The sequence below is a fragment of the Fundulus heteroclitus genome, chromosome 20 (genome assembly GCF_011125445.2).
Source record: "Fundulus heteroclitus isolate FHET01 chromosome 20, MU-UCD_Fhet_4.1, whole genome shotgun sequence".
Lineage (NCBI taxonomy): Eukaryota > Metazoa > Chordata > Actinopteri > Cyprinodontiformes > Fundulidae > Fundulus > Fundulus heteroclitus.
Window position 1 is genome coordinate 7,184,242 of NC_046380.1, and position 27,696 is coordinate 7,211,937.

General features: G+C 39.6%; 2 protein-coding genes across 2 annotated transcripts in view; both read right to left on the reverse strand.

The window, feature by feature from the left end:
- Positions 1 to 6,570: 6,570 nt before the first annotated feature.
- Positions 6,571 to 20,141, reverse strand: tomm34 (translocase of outer mitochondrial membrane 34). The gene is made up of 8 exons (XM_012869538.3): positions 19,811 to 20,141; positions 18,286 to 18,430; positions 15,332 to 15,431; positions 14,498 to 14,650; positions 14,045 to 14,220; positions 12,066 to 12,213; positions 11,779 to 11,905; positions 6,571 to 8,274 (listed from the first exon to the last, which is right to left on the reverse strand). The coding sequence occupies exons 2-8, from the start codon at positions 18,413 to 18,415 to the stop codon at positions 8,173 to 8,175; spliced, it is 936 nt and encodes a 311-aa protein (XP_012724992.2). The 5' UTR covers positions 18,416 to 18,430; positions 19,811 to 20,141; the 3' UTR covers positions 6,571 to 8,172.
- Positions 20,142 to 23,017: 2,876 nt separating this feature from the next.
- LOC105930967 (protein-glutamine gamma-glutamyltransferase E) overlaps positions 23,018 to 27,696 on the reverse strand; it is a 16,477-nt gene continuing 11,798 nt past the window's right edge. Inside the window, exons 9-15 of the mRNA XM_036151687.1 lie at positions 27,466 to 27,581; positions 27,222 to 27,348; positions 26,202 to 26,392; positions 25,642 to 25,816; positions 25,282 to 25,445; positions 23,940 to 24,073; positions 23,018 to 23,228 (exon numbers count right to left, since the gene is read on the reverse strand). Coding sequence (XP_036007580.1) covers positions 23,081 to 23,228; positions 23,940 to 24,073; positions 25,282 to 25,445; positions 25,642 to 25,816; positions 26,202 to 26,392; positions 27,222 to 27,348; positions 27,466 to 27,581 — 1,055 coding nt within the window. The 3' untranslated portion in view covers positions 23,018 to 23,080. The remainder of the gene's footprint in view (positions 23,229 to 23,939; positions 24,074 to 25,281; positions 25,446 to 25,641; positions 25,817 to 26,201; positions 26,393 to 27,221; positions 27,349 to 27,465; positions 27,582 to 27,696) is intronic.

The following is a 27,696-nucleotide window of genomic DNA, read 5'->3' on the forward strand; positions in this document are numbered from 1 at the left end:
TCAGCCCTGCTCTGTTTGTTATCACCTGCCAGCCTGGTCCTGCTGCATGTTTCCTCACTTCCTGTTGGCCGCCTGTTCCAGACCTGAAGCCCAGGGTGGGGGGGTGGTTACGTGTAAGAAGTTAAAAGCTCGGGCTTGGAAAACTGTCGGGACTAAAATGCAAATGTTCACCACACTAACCGGAGGCCCCAGCGTTATCGGGCCCCAGCGCCTGTTTCATTCAAATAAAACACGTCTGCAAACTTTTCATCCTGCTTTGGCTTTCAAACGGAACCAGACAAGCAAAGCGCCTCTGGGCCGCGTGCAAAAAAAACATCCCAGAGTTGTTCTTGCTCTTCGTCTTTAAAATCCATGACACTTTGATAAGTGCTACTATTTTACACGAGCTGTTTTTTGTTTTTAACCCAATTTTTTTTTTTTCAGACTAGGACTCCAGTGAACTGACACTGAAAGATAAATCATTAATCCGGTCTTTGTTTATCTCCTATCTGTGTAAAGAAATGCGTCAGGCAGCAAAAAATCTCCTTAAAGTAAATCTATTATTCCCCTCTGTGGGACTATAAAGGGACTTTTTGGTATAAGGACAATCATTCATTTGCCCCACTGATTATCTTTTACCAAACTAAATTGTCAGCAGTGAAGTTTGGTGGAGTACATTTTTTCCTTTTCTTGATCTTGTCTGAAATCATTGGTGGAAAGGGCAACATTTCAAAGTGGTGCACAAAAATCATTTTTTACCCCCGTTTTACCATTAAGGGAAATAAAGGCCTTTTGTATTGAAAACTTTTAAAGAGGTGGCTCCAGTCAAAGGTGGGGTTAAAATTATAAAGATTCTCCAGTGTTTCTAAAAGTAATTTAAATCTTTAACCTGTGTAAAAAAACTTTAAACAGTTATAACGGCTAAATTCAGTTGTGTTAGACGTATAATGTCAGCAAAGCTCAAAATTATAGCTGCTGTCATGCATGCAAATGCTTTGCTAACGTGTGCGCTTTCTATTCAAAACGCATTTATATCAGGGGTGCCCAACATGCGGCTCAGGTGCCATTTGCGGCCCTTTGACATATTTTGCGTGGCCCACAACTCCAATTTATGAATAATACAAATGTGGCCTGTTGGCACAGGTGCTTGATGCAGATTCATAAAATTTTTATTCAGGAAAATACTGTTACTGACCACTTAAAATCTTTTTACAAGGGAAGATGATGGCTACAACACTTAGTATTTGTCTTTAAATAACTGCCTTTTACACCTGAATTTCATAGTAAATGGGCCCACGTCTATCCTCTCACCAAAATCCTGTTCTTATTGCTAAGAGCTGACTAAACTCGAGCCCAAATTTACAAACTGCATGCTCTTGTTTGAATAAGGCTAATGTGCAAAACCCTTTAGTTTCAGATCCTTATTGACAAACACATCCTTTACTATATTGAGCATGTGAGTACTTTGGACTCCTCTGCTTTATGTGAAGATTTTAATCTATTTTTAAATTGCTTAAAGGTTTAGCTTTCCTATGACTCACTGATTTTTATATATATATATATATATATATATATATATATATATATATATATATATATATATATATATATATATATATATATATATAGCGCCAATTCATGAAACATGTCATCTCAAGGCTCTTTCCAGAGTCAAATCATACAGATTGGTCAGAAAGTTTCCTCTCTAAGGAAACCCAGCAGGTTGCATCAAGTCTCTCCAAGCAGCATTCACTCCTCCTGAAAGAGCGTAGAGCCACAGTGGACAGTCGTCTGCATTGTTGATGGCTTTGCAGCAATCCCTCATACTGAGCATGCATGAAGCGACAGTGGAGAGGAAAACTCCCCTTTAACAGGGAGGAGAACCTCCAGCAGAACCAGAACCAGGCTCAGTATGAACGCTCATCTGCCTCCACCCACTGGGGCTTAGAGAAGACAGAGCAGAGACACAGAAAGCACAGAAGCTCACATTGACCCAGGAGTACTTTCTATGTTAGATGGTGATAGCGGGTGATTCTCGTCGATGGAAAAGCAGCAAAAAATACATGAAGTATTCTGATATATTTGGACCAATCCTATGAGATTAACAGGCCTGACTGTAAAATGGGAATCATCATCCTCGGTCCACTAAATGTTCTGCCATTTCCTCCTAAGCCAATCAGCTCCTTCTTGAGGACCTCTTCATGCCTCGGCCTCCCTTGCCGTCTTTTAATTGTTCCAGGATTGGCAGATAACTGTAGACCTATGGTCACTCTGCAGTTGATCGGTCACCAACTCTTTGCCACGGTGGCCGTTCATTAATCCGTTCGGTTGGTGGATTTCCATTCTCTCCCACGCTTTTCTGGTATAAGATGCAACAGCTGTGGCCCATCACCTTTTGAGATGGAGATCTGTCAGAACAAGCACCCATAAAACACGTTAAAAACGCCAAGTTATCCTGTCGCAGAGTCTAAAGCATTCCTCGTTCAGAATGAATAAAGCGGAGGCGATAAATGAGCCTGTTAGCTAGCGGGTTCATCAGTCGCCTACTGGGCTGCAGGGCATGCGTTGTTAGGTCACTGTTGACCTGAGGTGCTTTTTATTCTTCAAAACACGTTCACATGGATCAAGACGATACGTTTGCTGGGGACTGATTATCTTGCCAGCCAGTTTAACCACCAGGTTCAGCTTGTTCCTGCCTGCAGAGGAGGCTCCTAAACCAGCAGGGGCCAGTGCCCCTGTAGAAATGGTCCTAGCCCCTGTACTAAAAACATAACATTAAATACACTTCTTACGATTATATGCACTGGCGAAGAAACAAAACTAATTGGTCACTTTGACCAACTTTATTTTTTACCTATAAAGTTTTAGGATTTCAAAATTAAGGTTTTTCACATTTAGCTTCAGCCATATCGAGCTGGAATCAGTTTTCATCTGCTAGATCAGGGGTCTGAAACCTGCAGTTCCAGAGCCACAAGTGGCTCACTTAATATTAATAAAACAATTAAATATTGCCCAGTTTCATTATTTCATTCTTTTGTTCTGTGCCCCTCTGAAAAAACACAGTTGCAAAATGTGTTTGCTGGGATTAAAGCCCCTTAGCTTCCTCAGGAATAAAAATAAACCAGGTGGAAAGCTGGTGTATGTGCCGTTAGCAGGCCAGTGAACAGAGGGGGAACAGAGGGGGGTCATCAGCGTACTACGAGATTCTTGGTTTGAAACCATTTAAGATTAGTTTCAGCTGAGCAAACTTCCATTTTCTACACCTCTTTATATTTTCCCTTCCACCTTTTCTAATTAAAGTATCGCTGCTGCTCTGAACAATTTTTGGAAATGTCCCTTTGGACTCAAACGATCAGAGAGACATCCGCTACAACCAGGATTGTTCAACGTTTGGTGCCCTTTTTCTTTTTAAATTACGTAATTTGGGTCTTAATTTCTCAACATGAACGACATGATTGAACTCCACTCTGTTATTTTTGAACTCTGCCTTTTCAGTAGATTCAGTTGCACAGCATCAGCAGCCGATTTTCTGTCCTGCTAGTCAAATATTTGCCAAGTATATATATATATATATTACGAAAATCTTATTCTTCCCCACACTGAACTGGCATGGAAGCTCGACCGCCAGCTCTGGCTCTCTCCAGCTGCATCTGTAGGCGGACTTGCTGCAGGACAGATTGATTCTGCACCACTGCTTGTTTTCAGGCCTGAGGGTCGGCCACATGCTGACGTCAGCCCTGCTCATTTCTTCAAAATTAGGTGAACTTTTACAGATCCTTGCAGAAACCCTGAGACACGACTGACTGCACTCTGAATGCAAGTGCTGAGAACTGCATGAATGTCCTTTCTTTTTGCGTCTCATTGTCTGAACACGTTTCTGCTCCTCGGTTTGGCTCCCATCAGCCTGAGTGATGAGTCACGGTTCACGTTGTGGTCCTTTTAGTATGGGGTAAGATTACTGTCGATATAAACGTATGCGTCGGTCTCTGAATCTGTAAATGTCAGTCGATAAACGTGAATAAATTTAAGGTTTGTATTTGTTTCTGTTTGGCAACTCATACATATACGTATGACATCTGCATCACAGGTTCCATCTGTGAGAATACTAGTTACAAAGTTGCAAAAAATACAAACCACAAATTTATGAGTACGACTACAAACCCTGATGAAGCTATTACACACCTTACCAGGTGATAGGAGTAATGACATGACAACAAATGTTTCATGTAGAATGCTGTTTTCTTCTTCTTTCTCTTTTTGTTTAATGGTTATTGGTGAAAAAAAAAAACATTCAAGTGCATTACCGCCACCAACTGGTAAGGAGTGTAAAACTGGTTCTTCAGGGGTTGTAGATTCATACTCGTAACTTTGGGATTCATACTCGTAAATTTGCACTTGTACTGCTGAAAAGTTGTAACTGTTACTTGTATTTGTAAGATCTAAACTTGTATTCTCACAGACGAAACGTGATGTCACACGTATGTATGAGTTGACAACCAGGAACAAATACAAATTTTGAGTCTGTTCACGTTGACTTATATTTAGAAATTCAGATACCTACACATATGTTTATATTGACAGTCGTCTTACCCCATATTTTCATTGTTTTACAGCGTGTGCGGTCAGCAGGGAGGTGTTCAAAGGTGTGTTACATCTGACTCACTGCAACATTAGCTTTCCATGTCTTATCACAGGGCGGGGCAGGAGCTTCAAGTTCAGAGCTGCATTCATTTTGTAGAACCTTCAGGGAACGGCGCACTTTTCTTTAATCTGACAGAATAGGTCTGAAAACTGGTTAAGGAGTTTAGCTTCCATGTTTCAGTGTCCAACATGGATGCTGTAATTCCATCCCTGCTGCAGTAGTCCTTTCACGCTCTCCCCTCCCTGCTGTATAACCTGGATTAGCTCAGAGGAAGTTCATGTCTGAGTTCTCTGCCAACTTAAACAACATTTTACCTCAACATGTTGGTTCCACTTTCAGTTTCAAGCTACCATTCCAGGCTTTGCAGGAAACCTACACTGACAAGTGTATCTTTTAAAAGGGAAAAACCAATTCCTAATCCTTTTTCTGCCATAAAAAAAAAAAAAAAAAAACACTGGGGTTTGTACAATAAAAAGACAAGCAGTCTCATCTGCCCAGAAATTGACTTCCCGTCTGTGAGGTAGATGAGATTAATGAAAGCAGCACGGCTGTCCCGCTGAATCTGTTGTTCGGTACAAAGGTAACCCATGTAACAACGGTTTACACCTCCTTGTTTAACAGAGGAAACGATCCAGACGAGGTATGCGAGTTAAAAGGTCCCGCTGCCGGCAGCTGCCCCCCGGCCCGACAGATAAGGGCTCCCCTGTAAAACACGGACTTGTTTTGCACTAAACATTTAAAAGGCAGCCAGCTTTACAGGTACTTCCAGAGATGTTGTGAGGCCTGCCTGCCTGCATGACCCAGTTCTGCAGTACGATCCTGCAGGCAGGATGTGGTCATTCTGGTCATCTTCTGTTTTCAGGGTTCCTACAGCACAAGGCAAGTTAAATTGAAGACTTTTTAAGACTTTTTAATGCCACTTGAAATAAAAAGTTAAGACCAACTTCACGATAAACAAGATAAACCTGGATGCGACAACTTTACCCAAATGTTTATTTTAACATAAACCATTACTTTCTGGCTCAGACATGTTAAAGATTTTGAAAAACATTCCATATAGGAAGAAAGCTAAAAAACACACAAATTACAGATATATTTTTAACTACTGAAATGAATTCACAAACTTTGTTTTTTTCCCCTACTAAAATAAACTATAAATCAGTGCCAACTCTTTTTCACAGCTATGGTCCGGCCGCAACAGTTTTTATTGGTTCCGCTATCGGGACGGAACCAATAATGGTTACATTGAGCCGTTCAGTAAATTTAAAAAAAATATAATAGTATCAATTATTTGACTGTTTGGTAAGGATTACAAAAATACAATCCTATTTATGACCTGGTAACAATTTTAAGACCTAAGAAAGACTGATTTAAGACATTTTATTGCCAATTAAGGCCTTAGTTTTATATTACAGAATTCAATGCCTTTTAAGACTTTTTAAGGATCCACAGGAACCCTGGTTTTATCAGCAGGTAAAAACGCAACAAAGGAGCCTCGTCCACAGCGTTAACGAGGCTTCCAGACCTGCAAACGTACAGCAGCTGTTGCTCAGAAAAGCTTCCTTTAGCGACGGCTTCTCCTAGAGAAAAGTGAGCAGAGATCAGCCCTTTAGTTTTAAAATGGACTCGCATGCAGAAAATTGCTGTACAAAGAACCGTTTTCTGGATCATAAAGAACCCTGCTTATTAGTTTGGGACATCTGGGAAGTTTAATGCAAAAAATAAGAAAAACAAATCTGCCATAAATAAAGAGTGGGAACATTTTCCATTAGCAACCTTGGTACCGCAGCTGGAATCTGGTGATCTGCGTGTTGTGGAGCAATTCTCCAGCTACTTCCTGTTCTTTTCTACGGTCCAGCAGCTAAATCCTGATGAATCTACGTTTCACTAAAACCACTTAGGGAAGAAAAAAACAAAACAAAACAAAAAAAACTTGAATCTGAAGGTGCTTTTTTATGTTTAGATTTTATTTTGCATACACTAATCCAAAGCAGCAGATGGACAAAGGCAGGCACTTCAGGCAAGATGGAGAGGTTAAGCTAAAACTGGACCAACAATTTAAAATGTCCTAAAACGCAGTGGAAACAAACTAAACCAAAAATGGAACGAGGAGACAGTATTTTATTTAGACGGCCCGACAACAGACTAACTGCTTTATGCATCAGAGCTTCAGAGGCGCAGCGAACCCATCCTGTACAAGCAAATTCTCAAATACAGTAGCATCGTTTAGAACAAAGTTGTCCTGTTAAACAAACCTAACATGAAAAAAAGAAGAAGTAAATTAACTTTAATTCTTGAACTTAAAAGCTGAAAGGTCAGCATCCTCCCGCAGTACGAGGTTGAACACCAAAACTGGACAATTGAAACCTCAGAAGACAATCAGCTCAGAGTAAAAAGGTGAAAAAAGTTCCTTCGTGATGTCCCGGACGGACATTCATGATCATCACAGGTAATCTGCTTCGTTTTCAGGTCAGTCAATCCTCAGACGTCTCCAGTCAAGGGCATCCATCGGCTTTTCTGGCCGACCTAAAGCCTGGCCAGGATCTCTGTTTACAGTTTCAAACGTTTAGTCGTCTTTGGGGAAAATCTGTGAACTCGACAGCCTCCAGTAGCTCTGAAACATGTTTGACGACCACTGCAGCCGTTCTGAGGCTAATCGCGATTCTCTTTACTCCGTAGCGGTCAAAGCTTCGTCAACATGAACGCGATCAACTCTTCGGTGACGTGTAACCGATGAGCATCCTGATGTCTGAAAGCTTAAAGCTCTTAGTGACCGTATGCTCACCAGCTAATCTAGGTTTTTGGAGCGTTGGAGAGGTTTACTCATAATGCACGAGACATAAATGCATAAAGTCAGATACCGAATGTAGCATTTTGAGCACAGTGCCTAAAATGGCGTTTAATTCAACAGGTTCCACCCAGGCCTGGTACCAGCAGCCTGATCTGGACAGCTCTGAACACAGGAGGGAATATTCCCTGGTCTGAAGAAGCTAACATTCTAGTTATGGGGGTTTTGGACCTCTCCGGTCTTAAAATTAACAGGTTTTGGAATTATTTCAGTTGAATAAAACGACTGAGAAAGGATTCGACCACCGGGGGTCAGATGTTTAACATTAGCTGCTAAATGAACGGATGTTGTGGGAACTGTAGGTTTTAAAAACAGACGCACAGCTTAACTAAGTTCTTTTCTTCGTCTCATTTTTTATCCAATAAATGCCCCAGACCCGTCACGCGGTGCAGTGGATTGCATACTGGTACTCCCTCTGTGAGCTCTGGGCTGAACTTTATCCCAAACGATAATAAAACAGTTCTGAGAAAAGCTGTGAATAATGGCAGCTTACATAAATAAACATAAATACTGAGTGGAAGTGACTTTTACGTTACAATCAAACTGCGAACGCCTCATTATCCACGGAACGCCTTCTCAAGCGGAGCTGCTTTTTTTTGCCGAGGCTGAAGTCCTGTTTGTTCAGACAGGAGTAAACGGGTCAAACGTGATTGGAGCGGATTGAATCGTGTCGCCGGCTGGCTGCGCAGTCCCTCGTCCACTTCTACTTTTTCTTCTGCGCCTCCTGCAGCAGCTTCAGAGCCGCCGTGTTCTTTGGCTCCACTTTCAGGAGGCTGTTCAGATCCTCCACACAGGCCTTGGTGTCCTGCAGGAACGACGAAAAGTGTAGTGAAAAGCTGGTCAAAGCCGAGGCACGTGATAAAAAGGGACAAAATTCATTAGAATAAAGTAAATTAGGGCTGCAAGAAGCTAAGATATGCGATAGTGGTAGTAAATGTTCTGCTTTAGGAGCAAACATAGACCCCAGATCATGAGTTGTCTAACTACAAAAGATAAGATAAGCTTTATTGATCTCACAGTGGAGAAATTCACTTGTCCCATCAGCTCAATAGTCAAGTCAGAAGAAGGTGTCAAAGTAGGTAAGTAGAATCAGTTAGATACAGTTATACAGCTATATACAATATACAATTCTGTACACTCCTATGTATAAATATGTTATGAACAAAAACGTTCATCATTTACCCCTCAAACACAAGATTTTAATGAAAAGGTTGCATCTGTCTGACTTGTGATGTTTTAGCAATGAAACAAATTTACCGTCTCAAACTTTTTAGGTTGCATTAAACAAACGTCATCAGTCGTATTCGGGGCATTGAGCCTGAATGCAGGGCACCTAAATAATTAGTGAACACTTATTACACTGTAGGTCATATGCATATCATTCCTGATGTTGTGATGGAGATAAATGTGCAGCCCTAGAATATATCATACACATTAGACAATTCATCGCTGGAAAAACACTTATCTGAGATGTAAAGTGTCTTTGAGACGACATTTTCTGTGAAACAACGCTAACCATTTTAGCTTTTCATTTCTATTTAAAAAAAATAATAATTTATCTTTAAATAATTTTGCCTTTCTGCAAAGGTTAGGCTGATTTTTAACACCTAAAAACAGATATTTTGTCAACAGAATGAGACTGTCCTGCTTTTAGTCACCATTTCAATAGATCTACAGTGATTTTATTGGTGAGTAAATCCTGTTAAAGCTGCAGTAGGTAACTTTTATATCCATTTATTTAGTTATAAATTTGTTAAAACTGTCATTATGTCCTGAGAGTCTATGTAAAAACAAAAAATGAAGCTCCTCTGGCTCCTCCCAGTGGGCCTACTGCCATTTGCAGAAGTACGCCGCTCCCGGTCAAACCAACCAATCAGAGCCAAGAGGAGTGCCTGGCTCTGATTGGTTGGTAGCAGTGTCAATCCCTCCCCAGCACAGCGCAACCATCATTCATGCTAAAGTTTGAGCGACACCAGCTCAGAAAACAAAGAGACAAACAGTGGAGCAGCACAACAGGCTCCGCTGTGTGTGTGTGTGTGTGTGTGTGTGTGTGGGGGGGGGGGGGGGGGGGGTGTAGAAGGCCTGTAGGTCAGCAGAGAGCAGGGAATTAAATCTACCTGCTGCAGATTTAACGAGAAAAAACATAGTTTAGGTCTTCTTCAGTGAAGCCTGAGGTCTGCTTGGTTGAATTCAGCGTCCTTCACCAGGCTGGACCTGCTGGTGGAGGAAGCTGCAGCCATCTTAAACGTTTCCCACCTCAGATTAATCCGTCTAACCGTATAATGACCGACATCAGGCTGTGTGGAAATGCTCCTATAACTCTTTCCAATAGTAGCTCCTCCGTGTCCAGATTAACAGACAGCGGTACGCTCCGGACCAGCAGGCTGAGGAGACTCCTGCGTGCAGGTGGTCGTCACGCTGATCACAGGCAGCGGTGGACCGTTAAAGCTGCAGAACCCGTCCTGCAGCTTTCTCTCAAGTCTGAAGAAGTGAAGCCTCTCCACACAGCTACAGGATTTTAGCTTCATCGTTGTCAAGTGACAACAGCCAGCAGCGGAGGCCAGAACTCAGCGGGCCCAACGTCATAACGCCTGATTAAGAGGAGGAAGGGATCCCCACCAGAACCCGACCCAGTCCCTGCGGCCTACAGTCGCCCAAACGTCCCTGAGATGCATGAGCTGCACCACACTGCCCAGGGTGTCTACAAGTATAAACAAGTTAAATTTAATACTTTTTAAGACCTTTTAATACCACTTCTAAATGAAATTTAAGACCAAACGTACGATGGAAATACAAATCAAAATGACGGTTGAGTTTAAGAACATCGACTAAATGTGTGTAATGCGAAAAGACAAACATGTCATTGCAGTCCTAAATTATATTTATTACAATATTTTCAGAACATTTAGGTCCCATGAACAAATGCTTATAAAATCAAGTAAATATATAAAAACTGTTCCTTCAGAACAAAAATAAATAAAATACAATTTCAGCTGCTTTCAAAGTGCAAAGACATTTACATAATACAACTTGTGTGACAACTATTGAATCAACCAAAATTAAAAGATAAAATAATAATAATATTAGACAACATGGCACTTGAGAAAGTATTTCTTTGTTTTAAGACAATTTAATACTTTTCAAGGCCTTATTTTGAGGAAAATTGATTTACGACTTTTTAAGACTTTTTAAGGACCCGCGGCCACATGGCCCACGCACACACCCAAGAAAATGCTCCAAGGGTTCTGGCGGCCTCCATCAGGCTCTGACCCAGGGTCCCCCTCGTCTCCCGTTGTGATGAGTGCAGGACGTATGTCTACAGCGTGTTAAGAAAGAACGGTGGGTGACGGCAGAGCCCAGTGTGTCTCAGACGTGTTAAATATAAAGGTGTGGCTGACATTTCAGCAATGTGTCATGTTGCATGTTTGAAGAAGTTCCGTGACTTTTTGAAAAACTGAAATTCACTCCAAGAAGCTAAACGTGTGTGCGGTGATGAGGAGACGCTGCAGGCGCAGACCCTCAGCAGTAGGGCTGAACAATTAATCGCATTTTCAATATAATCGCGATTTTAAAAAAAACGTAATTTCCAAATCGCAGAGTCTGCCATTTTTGGCTGTGTAACAATTAGGGAATCAGACGCATCCTTTAGGTGTTGGTAAAATATTTAAAGTGGGTTTGCCTCCACATGGAAGGGAAGACAGTTGCAGCAGTGAGATAATCTAATTTTATTACTTGTTTTAGAGTTTATTTAATCATACATAGCATTAAGTACAGGTCAATCAGTTTAATACATAGACTTGCTTGTTGGTTGCACTTTATGTTCAACAAGGATTGATGTCCAAATCAACTAAAAGCTGTTCTCTTGAATAATATTCTGATTAATAGAAACATTAAATTTCTTGTTTTAAATAGTCCTTGTTTACAAACATCTTTATCTAGAGGCCATTTTTGTTGCTTGTGGTTAATGCAGAGAAAAGTCAAAATTGCAATTTTGGTTGAAATATAACGCGATCATTTCTGCTCTGAGTTTAGATGCTGTGGGTCTTTTAGCAACTAATCTGCACAGGGAGGAAACAAAATGATTTGTTGTTTGTATATGTTTAAAAAGACATGATAAATTAAACTGGAAAAAAAAAAAAAAAAAAAAAAAAAAAAAAAAAAAAAAAAAAAAAAATCGCATTAAATCGCAATATTAAGAAAAAAAAAAAATCGCAATTAGATTATTTTCCAAAATCGTTCAGCCCTACTCAGCGGCTCTCCTTACCGTCTCAGGACACACGGCAGCGGTGGGGAGGACTGGAGCGCTTACCTTGAGCTCCTTGTGAGCCTGCGCCCTCCTGTAGAGAGCCTTCACGTTGCCGCCGTCCATCCTGAGAGCCTCGCTGCAGTCCCTGACGGCCTCTCTGTACTGCTTCACCGACAGGTAGCACAGCGCCCTGATCACAGATACACAGCCCGCTGAAACGTCTGCCAGCAGAGCTTCACACCGCACCGCTGACCTTCTTATCATAATTCAACGCCATACGTCGACAACGCGGCCACAAAAGGCCCTAAATGTGACGCTGTGAGCAGAAGGAGCAAAGAGGCCGGGCTCACCGGTTGGTGTAGGTGGTGACCTCGCCGGGGTTGTGTTTGAGGCTCTGGGTGTACTTCTCTATGGCCTTCTTAAACTCTCCCTTCTTCACCAGACCGTTGCCTTCCTCTTTCAGAGCCTGGGCTTTCTTTGTGTCTTTGTCACTTACAGCTGATAGGGGAGGCAAAAAGAAGAGAGTTAAGAGTCAGACATGATGATCGTCCTGGTAGTTTCACCCACTGATCTCTATTTATTCACTGGAGTGCTGATTTGCCCAATAAACTGAAGTCACCGGCCGCCATCTTGCTACTCCCTACTCTTACAGAATCCAATAGCATTTGGTTGCAACAACAAAGCAGTTTTCTGGCTGTGGGAAAAAGTTTCACGTGTATTTTTACCTTAGTGGATGTACTGACATGACTTTCTCAGTACTTGATATTTATTTGATTTTATTTAACCTTTATTTAACCATTAAAGTTCCTTGAGATTGAGATCTCTTTTTCGAGGGAGACCTGGCCAAGACGGCACACCAGTTAAGATACAAACAGAAGTACAACATAGATAAAATCTCACATAGAGAAAAAAAAGGAAAATAGTTTTAGAACATAACATAAATGTATATGGCATTTGACATTTTAAAAGTCTTAAGCCCCCCCTGAACATGAGAAAATCATCGTTATTCGATGCTATAGCGCACATATTCCCTAGGAAAATAGGGAGTACCAATATGGCGGCTGGTGGCTTCACAGCGACGTGTTCTACCAACGGCGTATCAGCAACCCTGTGTGGTCGGACCCCATCTAGTCATGACTACCGTATTTTTCGGACTATAAGACGCACTTAAAATCCTTAAATCTTCTCAAAAATTGATGGTGTGCCTTATCTATGATCACCATTGTGCTTACTGACTGATTTTATGTGGTACAATGCACTCAAAAATGTGTTAAATGTGTAAGTACGACTTTGATAAGCAGTGGTGCTGCTCCGCTAAACGGATATTAGGAGGATTACGGTACACTGTGTAACTTCCTTCACCATTATTACCCCTGTAATGAGCTTATTTCAAAATTTATCCCCACTGTAGATGTAAAATGCTCCTTCTGCTCTTTGGACATAGAAACATTAGACCATTTATTCTATAGTTGTTCACATAGCTCTTCTCTGTGGAATGATATGCAATGCTTTATTAATGGTCACTTTGGCTCAAACATTCTTTTATCCAGTTTTGACATTTTCTTTTATTTCTCTGACTCAAACCCCTCTATACAATATATAGTCAATCTGTTTATTTTGCTTGGTAAATTCTTCATCCATAAATCAAAATTTATGAAGAACAAACCTCTTTTCAGTGTTTTTAAAATTGACTTAAAAAATTATATAATCTGCATCTCTGGATTAAAGGGTAAATCAGCATCAAAATGTTTACAACATTTATCTACTTTAACTTTATTTCACTTTTAATTCATTTCACTAATATTTATTTTTTGTTACTCTGGCTATTTACTTTAATTGTTGTTGTTGAAATGTGTCTTTTATGTATTTTATTTTATTTATTTTGTTTTCCCTTCATGCAAACGTGAACTGTAACTTTCTAATTTCTGTAATAAAAAAAAAAAAATAAAAAAACACTGTGTAACTCCCTAATAGGACCCCTGAGCTGTCTACCAGACTGCCTGACTGTAATGTCTAAACTAGAAGTGCATTCATGTAAAGGCAGCCTGAAGTATGTGCTAGCAACAATAAACCTAGTAAGTTAAATTAATATAAAAGTTGAGTTTACTTTGGCTTTATGTTAGAAACAGGGCAGCTACTCTGTCCTCCTGTCAGAGACGGATAGAGAGCTGTGTTTGTAAAGGGCGGACAGATATTACACACTTGGGTCAATATGTAATGTGCCTTATAATCCGGTGTGGCTTATGGTCTGAAAAACACGGTGAATTGAAACATTCTCAGCAAGCTGAGTGAACGAGTGGTGATGTCGGTTTATTTCCTGGCTATTTACCAGGTTTGTCTGCTCTCTTGATGCCGTTCTGCAGCGCGGCAGCGGGGTTGGGCTGTGGAGAGCCGCCGGCAGCCTGCTGGGCCAGCCTTTCCCGCACCGACAGAGGCACCGTGGGGATGGGAGGAAGCTTTTCTCTCCACGACGGACCGTCTGCCTCCGTCAGCGCTTTTGTCATTCTGAGCAGAGAAAATAGGAAATTAGTTGGAGTCCAAAACGAATAAACGTGCCACCGGCGGCGGCAATTCCGATTTGTTTATATGCGTTTAAAACAACACTAGGACCGAAATGCCTGGTAGTAAAATAAAATAAATCTTCACTAAAACTGTAAAACAAGAATTAAGTAGTTAAAATTAACATAAAAATAGTGGAGATAAAATAAAGCACACGGTCCATGGCGCTGCGAGGCGAGGACTTTCTGTGCGGTACTGAAACGTCGGCCGGTTGGTCACGGACCTGTTGGTGCCGTCGTGAGCTGCCGCTATGTTGCAGTCGATCTGCAGAGCGGTTTTATAGTCGATGTAAGCGTGTCTGTAGCGCTCCAGAGCCTCGTAGGCAGCGGCGCGGCGCAGCAGCGACTTCACCATGAAGGGGAACAGCTCCAGGGACCTAAAGAGAAGACGGCACAAGGTCGGCGTTACAGAAGCAGCATTTTACCAACGCAGGGTGCTTGCTCTTTTTCCAAATTAAAATTCCAGACTTTTTCAAAACTGATATTTTTTTTCCCAAGACCTTAACTTTATGTACTTTTATACTTGTGTGCCTACTGCCTACTTCATTGGTTGAGATTGTACAAACTGTTTATTAGAAATGTTAATTTTTATAGGCTAGTATTCAATGAACAAATGCATTATTCACAGTAAATTATGCTTTTACTGATGAAAACGTTTCAAAACATGAAAATCACAAGTACATGAATTTCAAATCAAACAAGCGTTTGATTCCATTAGGCTAATACAGTACGTGACCAGTTAGTAAAATTATAGTTTTATAGCCTACCTTCCTATTTCTCATTTCACAATGCCTTTGAGCATACTGTAAAATTCTACCATACATTTTTTTTCCCATACTTTATTAAGACTTTCACACAAAATTCAAGACTTTTCAAGGTCTGGAAAACAGTGTTTGAAAATCCATACTTATTAAGACTTTCAAGACTTGCGCAAGCACCCTGCAACGACATTAAAAACACACGCAAACATCGTCACAAACACTTTAAACATTTAGAAATAAATTCCTCTGTGAACGATAAAACCTAACAGAACGGAAACTACAAACAAAAGCACTCACGTGTCGCAGTCCTTCACACATTCTGCACAGTTGCCGTCCTTCAGGTAGCTGGCGGCCCGGTTCGAGTACAGAACGGCTAAATCTTCGGGGTTCTTTTTACCTTTAAAAACAACAAAACAGCCTGAAACAGGATGCCAAGGAGTGATGGTAGATTGGTGTAATCGTTGACATCGCAGCGCTGGGGCCCGCTCCTCTTTCTCGATTTCTAAGAGCAAAGAGCCAGTTCCTCACCGTCTGCCTCAGACTGAGAGCCTCGTCGGAGCGGCGCTGCCAGCTGGACGTTCAGCCTTAGCGTCGTCCTTTACGCACAGACCAGAACCACCAAGCTAAATACTAATCACACACACAAATACCAAATCTCGCTGCCAGGTCACCATCTCTCTGCTCATCTCTACTTGGTCAACTTTCCTCCGTCCCTCGGCACCAAAATGCCGCCCATTTTACTGGCCAATCGAGTGAAATTTCCACCAATAGGAGGGGGTCTCATGTTGTTGTTCCCCTTCACAAACAGCCAGATTTGACAATTTCTCCTTGAAATAAATGTGAGAATGTTCTGGGGAAAAAAAGATGGTTTCATTCATTTAGCAAAACTCTGGGTTTACTTGGTTTATTAAGACAACTGAAAAACTGCTGTAAAGTTTTATAATCGCCACTTTAAACATGTTGAGACTCAGAAGCAGAATATTGCTGCAACCACTGAGCTATATAATACACTGGAGTGCTAATCACCGTCTGTTTGAACGAGTCGCTTTGAAGCCACCAGCCGCCATCTTGGTACTCCCTATTTTCCTCCAGTAACTAGGGAATATGTGCGCTACAGCATCGAATAACGAGGATTTTCATATGTTCAGGGGAGGCTTAAGACTTTTAAAATGTCAGATGCCATATACATTTATGTTATGTTCTAAAAATATCAAGTACTGAGAAAGTCATGTGCTGAAATATTTTGCATTTTATTCATTTAAATATATGTTTAACATTTATGAATATATAAATAACAATATACAAAAACATATATTTACATATGTGTATACATATATACACATACTTATATATACATATACATATATTTAATATGAATAACATGTAAAATATTTCAGCACCTAATTTCCTAGTAGTTGATAGTGTTAGTACATCCACTGACTGTAGAATTACCTGTGAAACGTTTTCACACAGCCAGAAAACTGCTTGTTGTTGCAACCAAATCCTGTGGGATTCTGTGAGAGTAAAGAGTAGCAAGATGGCGGCCAGTGACTTCAGTTTTTCGGTAAAATCAGCACTCCAGTGTATTATATAGCTCAGTGGCTGCAACGTTACCCCAGACGTGTAAAAAAGTTGGGTATTCACACCCTCCAGAGTTGAGTGCCTTGCCCAGGTGCACATCAACAGGCGACAAGGGACGCTGGAGCGAGTAACACGTGTGTGATGGAGCGCTCTGGGTGTGAGGGCGCCTCTCAGCGATGACAGCGTGGAGCTCAGATACGCGCCGTGGTTTCACTGCTAACCACAGCAGCACGTTGTCTGATGCAACGGCATCTGAAGAGACGACACCCGCGTGGTACAGAGAGAAGGCTGTAGAGTCAATGCAGCTACACGGATAAATATTAAGAGGAAACCTTTACGTCCCTGCGTTGTTCATGTTGCGTGTATTAATGTGAAACTCAAACATCCTGCTGCTGTTTCTGTTGGACGTCCGTCTGTGACAGCCAATGAGTACGGTTCTCTGAGCGCTGCTGGAGGCCAACCAGATCACCTGAACTGCCCATTGACTCAATTATTGATAATTCAATAATTAATTAACGATATATGTCGATGATAGACGTGTGGTTCAATAAAAAAACAAGGGGTCAATAAAACTTAAACAGATTAACAGTTTTCCTTCCATTTTGCATTCCAGTCTGTCATGTAGGTTAATATTACAGTCACTACATCCTCCCGACCAATCAAAAACGCAGACACCAAGCCCCGCCCCCTTCAAAAAGTTCAGAGAGCACTTATTCCTTTTAAAAACTTGTAGTTTTGGTAAAATGTTGGTTGAATAAAAAGGTTGAGTTTAATTCAGTGTTTGTGTGTCTTTATTTAAAAATAGGTTGCTAAGCAACAGCATAAAATGGCCAGGGCTGCACTTAAAATATTTGTTTTGCATTTTTAGATAATTATCTACATCAATCAATGATTTCCATTTTATCGATATGTTTTTTTTTTCTATATCATCCAGCCCTGGTACTCACATACGTACTGCCAGATCTTGTTTAAATAGATATTAAAGGTTAATAAGGACGATGTGTCTGGATGTTATATGGGAACGCTACAGTCTCTATTATTAAATTAAAAGTAGGCGGTTCAATAGAAAAAGGTCTTTTCTTTTTTTCCTGTTAAGTTGCTTGTTGCTTTTGAAAGTGGACTGACAGGAAACAGTTTCTACCCCAGCGCCATTATTTGACATTCTTAGTTGTAATTTGTGAATACATTAAAAAAGTTATTAAGCGGTTATTGTGTTCATCTTCGTCATCCATGTGGTGGCGTTCTACACACACATTTCATACTTTAAAGTGCAAATCTTTGTTTACTTTTTGTTTTCTGATATGCAATAAATATAAAGCAACATAACACTTCTTGTGATATTTAGAGGAAATAAAATGACTAACTGCAAAACAAGAAGTTATTTGTGGCAGTCCTACTAGAGACCAGAATAATACCTGTTACTGTGTTAATAAAAAATACTACACTACATATTCAAATATCAGCAAGTGGAAACTAATGGACGACGCCAGAAATACTCTCACATCACAAGCTTTAGATGCTCCACCAACTCTGACACTGATTTTTTTAGTCAAGTTTCTCAACCTCTTTGGTTGCATGGATTTAAAAGCGTTGACTAGGTTCTCTACTCCAAACACGCACTTCTTAAAACGTGCAGCCAGGGGCACAGATTACGGGGCCTTAATACTCACTGGACTTCTCCAGCTCCTTGATGGCCTGAGTGTAAAGACCGGTGGCGTCTCCATATTGGCCCGTCTTGAAACATTCATTTCCTGCTTGCTTCAGTTCCGTCCATGACTTGGGCTTCTGCTTCTGAGGCATTTCTGGATATTAAAACTGTTACGGAGGAAAAAAAGGAATGGAACATTAAACCAACGAGGAACTTGATTTACGTCGGCTAACTGGTGCAACAAATTGATTCTGCCGTTTACTGGAGAAAACGTCACGTTTTAATCTTTAAAGGCACGCTGTAGACAGCTCGTTCTCTGCAGTGATCTTGTTATAATTATTATTATTATTAGTTTCTTTTAAACATGATAGAGGGAAAAATAATAATAAAAGAAAGCAGATTAATGCTCAGTTTGAAATGGGAAAGAATGATAAATCGTTCCTCAGAACCTCCAAATCAAAACCTTCCCCGTGTCAACATGTTTATGGATCCGTCATTTGTGCTTAAATATTCACCAATGTCTATAACTTATGACAAAATAAGTCCCTTTAGAAATTCAAAGTGCCATTATATTATCCTTTCACGCATACATACAACAAATGGAACATTGTACACAAACATACATAACGTAGATTGGAAATGTACCAGACTCTCTCTCTCATATATATATATATATATATATATATAATATATATAAAGTTGTCTGGAAATGAATCTTTTTCCATAGAGATCACACCCATTCACTGAAATCCGTGGAGGTGTTGATTTTACACTTTCTATAATTATTTTTCTCCTGAAAGAAACAACATAGATTAAAAACAATCAAATCATTGAAACCTTTACGGGTTCTTTTGATCGTTGATCAATAAAATAAAGTGCCTAAATGCTTTTAACTAGAAGGATTAAAAAATAAAAACAACTTTTGCTTTCGATTCTAAGGAGAATGTCTTTTAGAAAACAAGGAACTATGTCGCTTTTTTAAAGAGCAAATATAGAAAGCAGCGCCGTCGGATACAATGTTGGAATTTATGAGCTGCATTTATAACATTTAATCTGAATCGGACTATTTGATTACGTATTTCTGCGTGTGACGTGAACGTATCACTTATTTTCCACACAAGGCGATTCAGAAAGCGCCTCACAGGACGCCAGAAGGACAGAAGAAGAAGAAACTAAAGTGGCTGCAACATTTCTAATAAGAGCCTTTTATTTACGGGCTGTGCCTCCTCTTGTGACAGCTACTGTACATTTAACAGCGGGCCAGAGACATTTACTGTAAATAGGCGGCCGACTTCTGCTGCTCAATGAATAAACTTCCATTCTGTGAGTCGGAATAAAGAAAAAGTAACGCCAGCTAATTATATAACCCAACCCAAGCAGGCTTACTTTTCTGTTAGCTAAACCAGTCGCTTAACGGCAACACGTAAAAAACGACAGTTCCTCGTGACTATATTTTAAAAATAAAATGTTGTAAAGAGTGTTCTGATGCGTAAAGCTAACGACCTAGCTTCGGCTAACTTAGCTCCGCCAACGTTAGCGCGTCTTACCGGCCGGCCGTTGGGTCCGGTGGACGGAACGCGGCGCGGAACAATCCTCGCGCTCGTAGGAACCACGCAGTTTGGGTTGAAAGCGAAAAATCGCCGCCGTCGCCGATTTTAAGCCGCTTCAACCGGCGAACATTCGATGTCAAGCCCCGAGCTCCGACGTGGTCCTGCAAAGGCTGGAGAGACACGAGGTCGGTCCTCGGTCGGTACGGACTGGGCTGCGTGCCGGGTGTCAAGAAGACGCCGGTTGGCTCTGGTAACTTCTCGGTTTGCCGGGTGAGGGGGACGGTGGGGGGGCTGCAGGCTAACGTATCGGTTTCACTTCGTTTTTAACGCTGCGTTCAGAGACGTTGAGGAGTGTAGGAAATCTAAAGTGTGGGAGAATACGCGTTGCGCCCTCTAGTGGCTGTTCACTCGATAGCGCCACTGCTTTAATGTTATGTTCCACCTGTTTTCCGTTGTTTCACACGCACGTTTTTTCTTCTTCTGATAAACAAATTTGTTGAATGTATTTTGCATTTAACGTATTATATGTAAAATGTATTTTACATTCGAAAAATGTAATTTATGTATGTAACAATTTAAATAAATCACCAACACATAGATGTAATTACTGTTTATTATTAGTAGTATTATTCATTACATTGTGTTCACACAAAACGATAAAACATAAAAAGCAGCTGAAATCCTGAGTGAAAGGGAGCAGAAAGAAGAAGAATCTTGTTATCTGCCCCCTTTACCCAAAGCTATACATATACAAGGAACTTAAATTGTAAAAGCATCAACAACAACAATTCAACAAGCATCAAAATACTATACGTAAAAAAAAAAAAAAACATAATCAAATGAAATATCTGTTCCCCAAAACTGAAAGACAATTGTAGGATTCAAATGTTTCCGTGATTAAACATGCAATTAAATAGTTAACTAATAGTTTTAACCATAGTGTTAAAATCGTACATAATCGTTTACAGTATTCTTAAACATTATTTCACTGTTCCTTTGCTCCAGTCACAGTCATCATAAAAGAATTAAAAGTACCGCTTCGGGTTGTAAAATATATCCTAACTGCGGTAACTTGCACAGCAGCTAAAAGTAGACCAGTCATCTGGCCCCTTGAAGAACTAGGATTTGTTTTCTATTTAACACAAAACTAATTTAAAAATGATTAATTATTTTTCTAGTGATAATTATTTAATAGATCATTTAATAAATGATTTAACCATCTGAAAAATGATCAGTATAAATGTTTATTCTTTGTATCTCCAGGTTGCTTTGATATTTAAAAAGTATATAATTTTGTTTGCAAAAGATTTCCATCCTCTCTTTTCCCCTGACTGCGGTTCCAGATTATTATTATTATTATTATTATTATTATTATTATTATTATAAGTCAAGCCGGTGGAAACATTTAGGGTATAAGAAAGTAATAGTAAAGCATAAGTACTGACTGGTTTATAATCATGGGTATCGTCCTTTTTTGTTTCTTATATCTGGAAATAGAAAAACCTTGAGCTGACGGATCAGATTTTAAATGTCTTTGGTGCTTTATTTTTTGCCACAAAACAGACACATTTTATTTTATTTTAATTCCAGGTTTCTAGAAAAAAAAAAACAAAGGAAAATAAATATATAAAATGTTTAATGTAACGTGAGTACTGAGAGACGATATTTGTTTATTTATTTATTTATTGCATATTAGACTTTTTAAATGGAAAACCCTCCTGCTGAATAGATATTTTTGCGTTGATCAAAATATGATAGAAACGTTACCTGCCTTCTTAAAATGCAGACATTGTTTTGACTTCAAGAGTACATCATGTCTGTTTGCTATTAATCTTATTATTTGTAACCCTGTTATAGGTCAGTAGAAACTGATTATAAAAGAGGCTATATTACATATTTGCTGTAGCTAGGTTAAGAGACACAAGCAAGCCCCTCTCTAAATTCTTTTTTCACCGGTTGACGTGTTTTCTTTGTGTCCAAGTTTGTGGAAAGCCGTGAACGCATCATCAGACAGAGCGCAGCAGTTGGTCGGTTTCTATTTCAAGGAAACGCTGTTTCTGGCGTTGGGAAGCAAATTCAGATCTCGCGTTATTTCAGTGTCGTCTGCACAGCACTTGATTTTTGAATGCAACTTTTATAATAATAAAAAAAAAAAACACTCATCAAGCAGCAAATTTCCCCTTGACATTATCTCTAACATTGGGTTAAATCAGCAGAATAGGCATGTCTATGTAGGTTGAGCCATTATTTTTGTTTTAATTTTATTACGTGCTCTCAGATAACAGCAATACCCTCATCTGGGCACTTTAGCTCAGAAATACACCGAACCAACATTATCATTGATTTTTACACAGAGGAAGAGCCAAATAAAGCAGCAGGCTGATAAAGCATATATTGATGTAAATGCTTCTTAGAATAAATAAAAGGTAAAGTAAGAAAAGAAGTGAAACTGAGATGAAAAGATCACAGTGTTAATAACTCTAATAAGACAAAAACAATATGAATGGCTGCAACTTAATCTGATTATAAAAGTTGTTATGCAGGCTAAAGTATATCCTTATCAGACACACATTTGCAAAACTGAAAGTGGTTTAAAAAAAAAAAGACCCAATGGGGAAAACCAGAAATTTGGACAACAGAAAGAAAAATTGCTTGTTTGGGAAATTTATTAAGCAGAAATACATTACCATACCATATTTATTCATACAGCACTTAATAAAAAACACACATGACCACTGACCAAAGTGCTGCATAGCAAGTAAAACAAAAGACAGAGATGGAAACAATTGAAAAGACTAATATAGTACAATAAAGTCAGACTAAAATGTAACAAGGTTGAACATGTGTAAATGTACAAAGAAAAGTCCCTGGGAGGCAGTGCGCTCAGTAGTTTAAATACTTTCTCTAGCTAATACAGTTTATATTCCTTCACAGGACCAGGAAGCACCAAGTTTTTTTTTGTGCTCACTTATACAAAGTAAATAAAAAAAAAGCAGTTGTAAACTAAATAATTGCTAGATCAGCCAAAAATTCTACAATATATAATATTTTTATGCACATCCCTGAAGCCTGAATCTACCTACCTACCTATATATATATATATATATATATATATATATATATATATATATATATATATATATATATATATATATATATATATATATATATATATATATATGTGTGTGTGTGTGTATATATATATATATATAAACTTCAATATTGGCATCAAACTTCTTGCCTTAGCGATAAGACAACGTGAGAAAATCAAGGTTTGATGTTGACAGTGCAGCTGGTCTTGATGTCTCTGAAGGACGCACAGTTGAAGTTGACCAGCAGAGCCCGTTCTCCCATCTTGTAGGGAACGAGGGTGATTTTAACACGCACTTTGTTGCTTGGCAGCAGATTTGGAAGACTGCAAGAAGCACATAAGCAAATTAAAAAAACAGTTTGAGCAAATTGTAGTTGTAGCCAACATTTACTTTTATCATTTGCCCCCAGACTTTCATGGCGTATAGAAAATCTTCAATAAATGTGGCAGCTGGCTGTGAGACTGTTGCTAAGCAAAATATGTCTGCAAGGCAACAGTCATCATGGCCTGTATTATACAGCAGAGTTTAATTAGTCTGTCTTTAATGAAGCTCATTGAGTTCTGTATTTAAATACTGTTTGAATGGATAGTAATAAAACCTAATTCAAAAATATGATAAGGTTTTTTTCTTTTAGGTATCATTTTTATATAGCTGCATAAACCGTCATGAATAACATTTTGCAACCAACCCAACACTGCAAAAACAGAACTAGAAATAAGTAAAATGTTCTTAAAATGAGTGTCTTTCATTGGAGCAGGTAAATAAGAATATTTGTCAATGGAATAAGATTTTTGCACTTAAAATAGGAACAATTAATCTCCATCATCTTATTTCAAGTGCAGGATGTCTAATTATCTTATTTTAGGGGTCAAAATACTCATTCCATTGGCAGATAATCCATTTTACCTACTCAAATCAAGGATAAATACATTAACTTTAAGAACATTTTACTTAATTTTAGATCAATTTTTGCAGTGAAAGTCTGCAATACTCCTCAAGATCTCCTTGCAGCACTATCCCACATGCACACTCACTTTATTATCTCTTCTCCAATAAAAAGTCCGCTTCCGGAAAGACTCAGGGTGCAATTCCTCAGCGTCTCATTGACAGGATTCATGAAGGCCACTTCAGCAGTCATCTCCTGGTTCAGCCTGCTTTCACCGGAAACCTGGAAAACAAACATATCACTTTAACACAACCACGTAAAAATCTTTATTTCCCCCCTTATTTTACACTATTTTAGTCTGTTTTTTAAACCTTTATCTGGTTTCCACAAACTTCTCAATGAGGTAGAGAGAGACAATAAACTACAAATGGGTTTAAACCAAGCGTGATCAAATGTTTAAGTATACAAAAGACAAAGAAATGTCACTGCACATTCATTGGGAAAGGAAATTTTCAATCCCTATAGTGACAGGAAAAAGCTGTTAAACGGCCTTTAGCAACAAACGCTCTGTAGTTTTACTTTTTGAGCTGTTCTTCTTGCCTGTCTTGATTTGGATTGTTGTGATCGGTGGGTTCTTATTTCTCCACACCTCCGTCGAGGTCCTACCACAGCAGTCCAATCAGGTTAAGGTCCAGACTTTGACTGGACCTTTGCAACATTTTATTTCTGCTCTCTCTCTCAGCCGTTCCCTTAAAAATTAGCAGTGTTTGGAATCACCGTCGAGCTGGTGACCCAGTTTCAGCCAAGCATCACATTTGACTATAGAATCTATATTTATTTTACACAAACGAGTCCCTGGTTGACTCAGTTGCCAGGTGTCCATGCTCTGTGGCAACTTGTGAAACACGTTTAAATCAGAACGCCACCGCTCTGCCGCTTTGCTTCACAGTTAATATGAGGCGTTTCGATGATGATGATGAGGTTGTGTTTAGTTCTCTTCAAACGTGGCATTATGCATGATGGTCAAACATCTCTACACTGATCTTGTGTTAGCAAAGACATTAAACCACAAGTTATGTGTTTTGTTTAGATGAAGCGTTGTAAATCCAAGTCCTGTATTTATATCATTTTAAAGATTAGATTTTTTTTCCTTTCTGGCAGCCCTATCATATGAGCTCTCTTTTGCCGATTGCCATGAACTTGTTCATGACTAGATGTTTTCTGGAGCCTGTAGAGTCTGAGATGGAGCTCTTGGGTTACTGCGCATTTCTCAGGAGATTGCAAGGTCCAACCTTGTGTTGAATTGTTTGGAAGTTGTACCATTACCACAACTACTGCTTGTCTAAGGTCTTTGCCTAAGTCTCTCCTTCTTGGCATTGTGTTTACACCGAGGTATCAATGAAACTAATCTGCCTAAGTAGGAAGGAGACTGAAAAGGGCGGGGAAGAGCTACATTTTGAGAAAGTTCTATGGACACTTTTTGTACTTACAGTGATGGAGATCGGAGGGTTTGCGAGCACAATTCTGTTTGCTGCCATGTAAATGTTATCTTCATTCTGTAGGTCAGTGATAACCGCTGATACGCTCATGGTCCTCCTGTGTATCATGTATTTATGGTAGGTTGAGAATGGGACCAGAACTGGGATGGTCAGATCTAAAACAAAAACACACACACACGCACAAAACAAAAAACAAGGAAAGGTGAATTTAGGATTTTCAGGTCTCAGTTTTAGATCCAAGTCTTCCAAGAAAAAAAAAGAAAAAAACAGATTTTTTTACGGGCTTTTATAAAACTTTGAGAATTTGCACACATTTTAAAAAAGGAGCGTCACAAATAGAAAAATAATGACCTTTCCCAGGCAGCAGCTTCTGCTCGGTCACCTCAGTCAGGATGTTGCCGGCGGGTTGGCCGGTGTACTTCATGGCTTGGACGCTGATGTTGACGGAAAACGTTCTGGTGACGCTGCTATCGCTGCTCAGAATCACCTTCAGCTTCACATCCTTACCGTTCTCTGGCTTGACTGACTTCATTGAGAATCGGAGAAAAAAGGGGTCGTTTAGAAAAAGTCTCTGCACTGAGATGCTTCTGTTGCTGTTCAAAATTCGGTTTCACAAATGCCTTTCACTGATTTACAGATAAGTCATCCCTAAATAATGTTGCACAAAATTACCAAAGTCCAAATGATTAAAACAATAGACAGTTACCTCACAAAAAAAAAGTCATTATTGTTGCATAATGACAATAAGATCTCTTTATTCTTCATTCTTGACAAATCTATAATTTTCTTTTTGCTTGGCAGCTTGAATCAGCTAGCCGCAACATCTAATCCAAAATGAGAAGTGAGGGGCAAGGTCCGAAAACCTTTTTTACTAGATTAGACAGATAAGACGGCTGATAGTTTGGACGTACGTCTTCAAATCGGATGAGCAGCTGCGGCTGTGAAGGAAGGATTGATGGTGATTCGTATGTAGGCTCATTGGCGACCTCCCTTGCACTATCCATGGCCATCTCAGCAGTCCGAGGAACGTCTCGGAGCGCCGTTGTTCCATTTTGCAGTTTGTCGAGGGCGTATCTAAAGACATTTCTTTCCTTTGCGGTCCCTTTAGGGGGTGAAACAGGTCAATCAAAGGAGATGCATGAACAGACAAGTTTAATCACAGAGTTTCAATGTGTCAACATTTTCCACGGTTCAAGTAAATTTCAGGGGAAAGCTTGATGTTTTTACGGTCAGCTGATATGTTTATTGTTGCTGTGAATCTATAAATGAATAGTTTGTGTTGCACTGGTGCGTTGTGATGCATTATTTCAACACTATGAGAACACTGGAAACACACATATGCTGGTGAAGATTCTCAGTCATCCAGGTTGTGATCATTCCAAAAAAAGTTAAAAAACAAAACAACTGGACTTCGGAACTTCAGAAAACAGGACAGTTGTGTTTTTTTTTTTTTTTTTAAACTTTTTTTGGAGCTGGAAATACACGTTTCTTCATGTCCTATGTTGCCCTTGGCTGAATTTCATAGTAAATAGCCTATGGATACCCAGTACTTGCACTTAATACACTGCAAAAAGGGAACTAAAAGTAAGTAAAATTTTCTAGAAATTAGTCTATTTTTCATTGATCTGAGCAGGTAAATAAGACTATTTGCCAATGGGATTAGTAGTTCTACTCCTAAAATAAGATAATTAGATATTCTGCACTTGAATAAAATGATGATGGAGATGAGTTGTTCCTACTTTAAGGGCAACAATCTTATTCCATTGGCAAATAATCTTATTTACCTGCTCAAATCAAGAAGAAATGCACTAATTTCCAGAAAATTTTACTCTATTTTTGGTTCCCTTTTTGCAGTGTATAAACTCAGGTAAAAAAAAGTGAGCAGTTATATCTTAAGAACACTTCCACGCTGTTTATGCAAGTGAACTCACCTTCTTTGTGCTTGTAGGCGTCGGTGAGGTCCATCCTTTTGTATGAGCCGACCGACTTGGTGGAGATGTACTGCCCAACTGTGTCGGTGTCAGAAAAGATTTTCAACTTGGTTCCATCAGGTTTCACCTGACAACGGACACGAAACCCACAATAAAAACCAAAAGAAGCCATAAAGCATTTTTCAAAAATGGCTCAGGCTTTGCTATAAGTGGTTCACAGTAGGCTTTAGCTCTGCTCACTCACCAGCCAGTAAACAGAGTCAGCGTTGACCTCCGCGAAGACAAACGGGACGTCGTATTTAAGATCAGTATCCCCATTCAGGATGGCCGTCAACGAGGCCGGGCCACAGCAGAAAAGACCTGCAGACAGACAGAAAGGACATCTTTACACCTTCAGTTGATTGATCCATTTGTGTTTAAGCACAATTAACCCTAACCTTCTAACTCTAGCGTCAAAGGAACTTCCAGTGCTTGT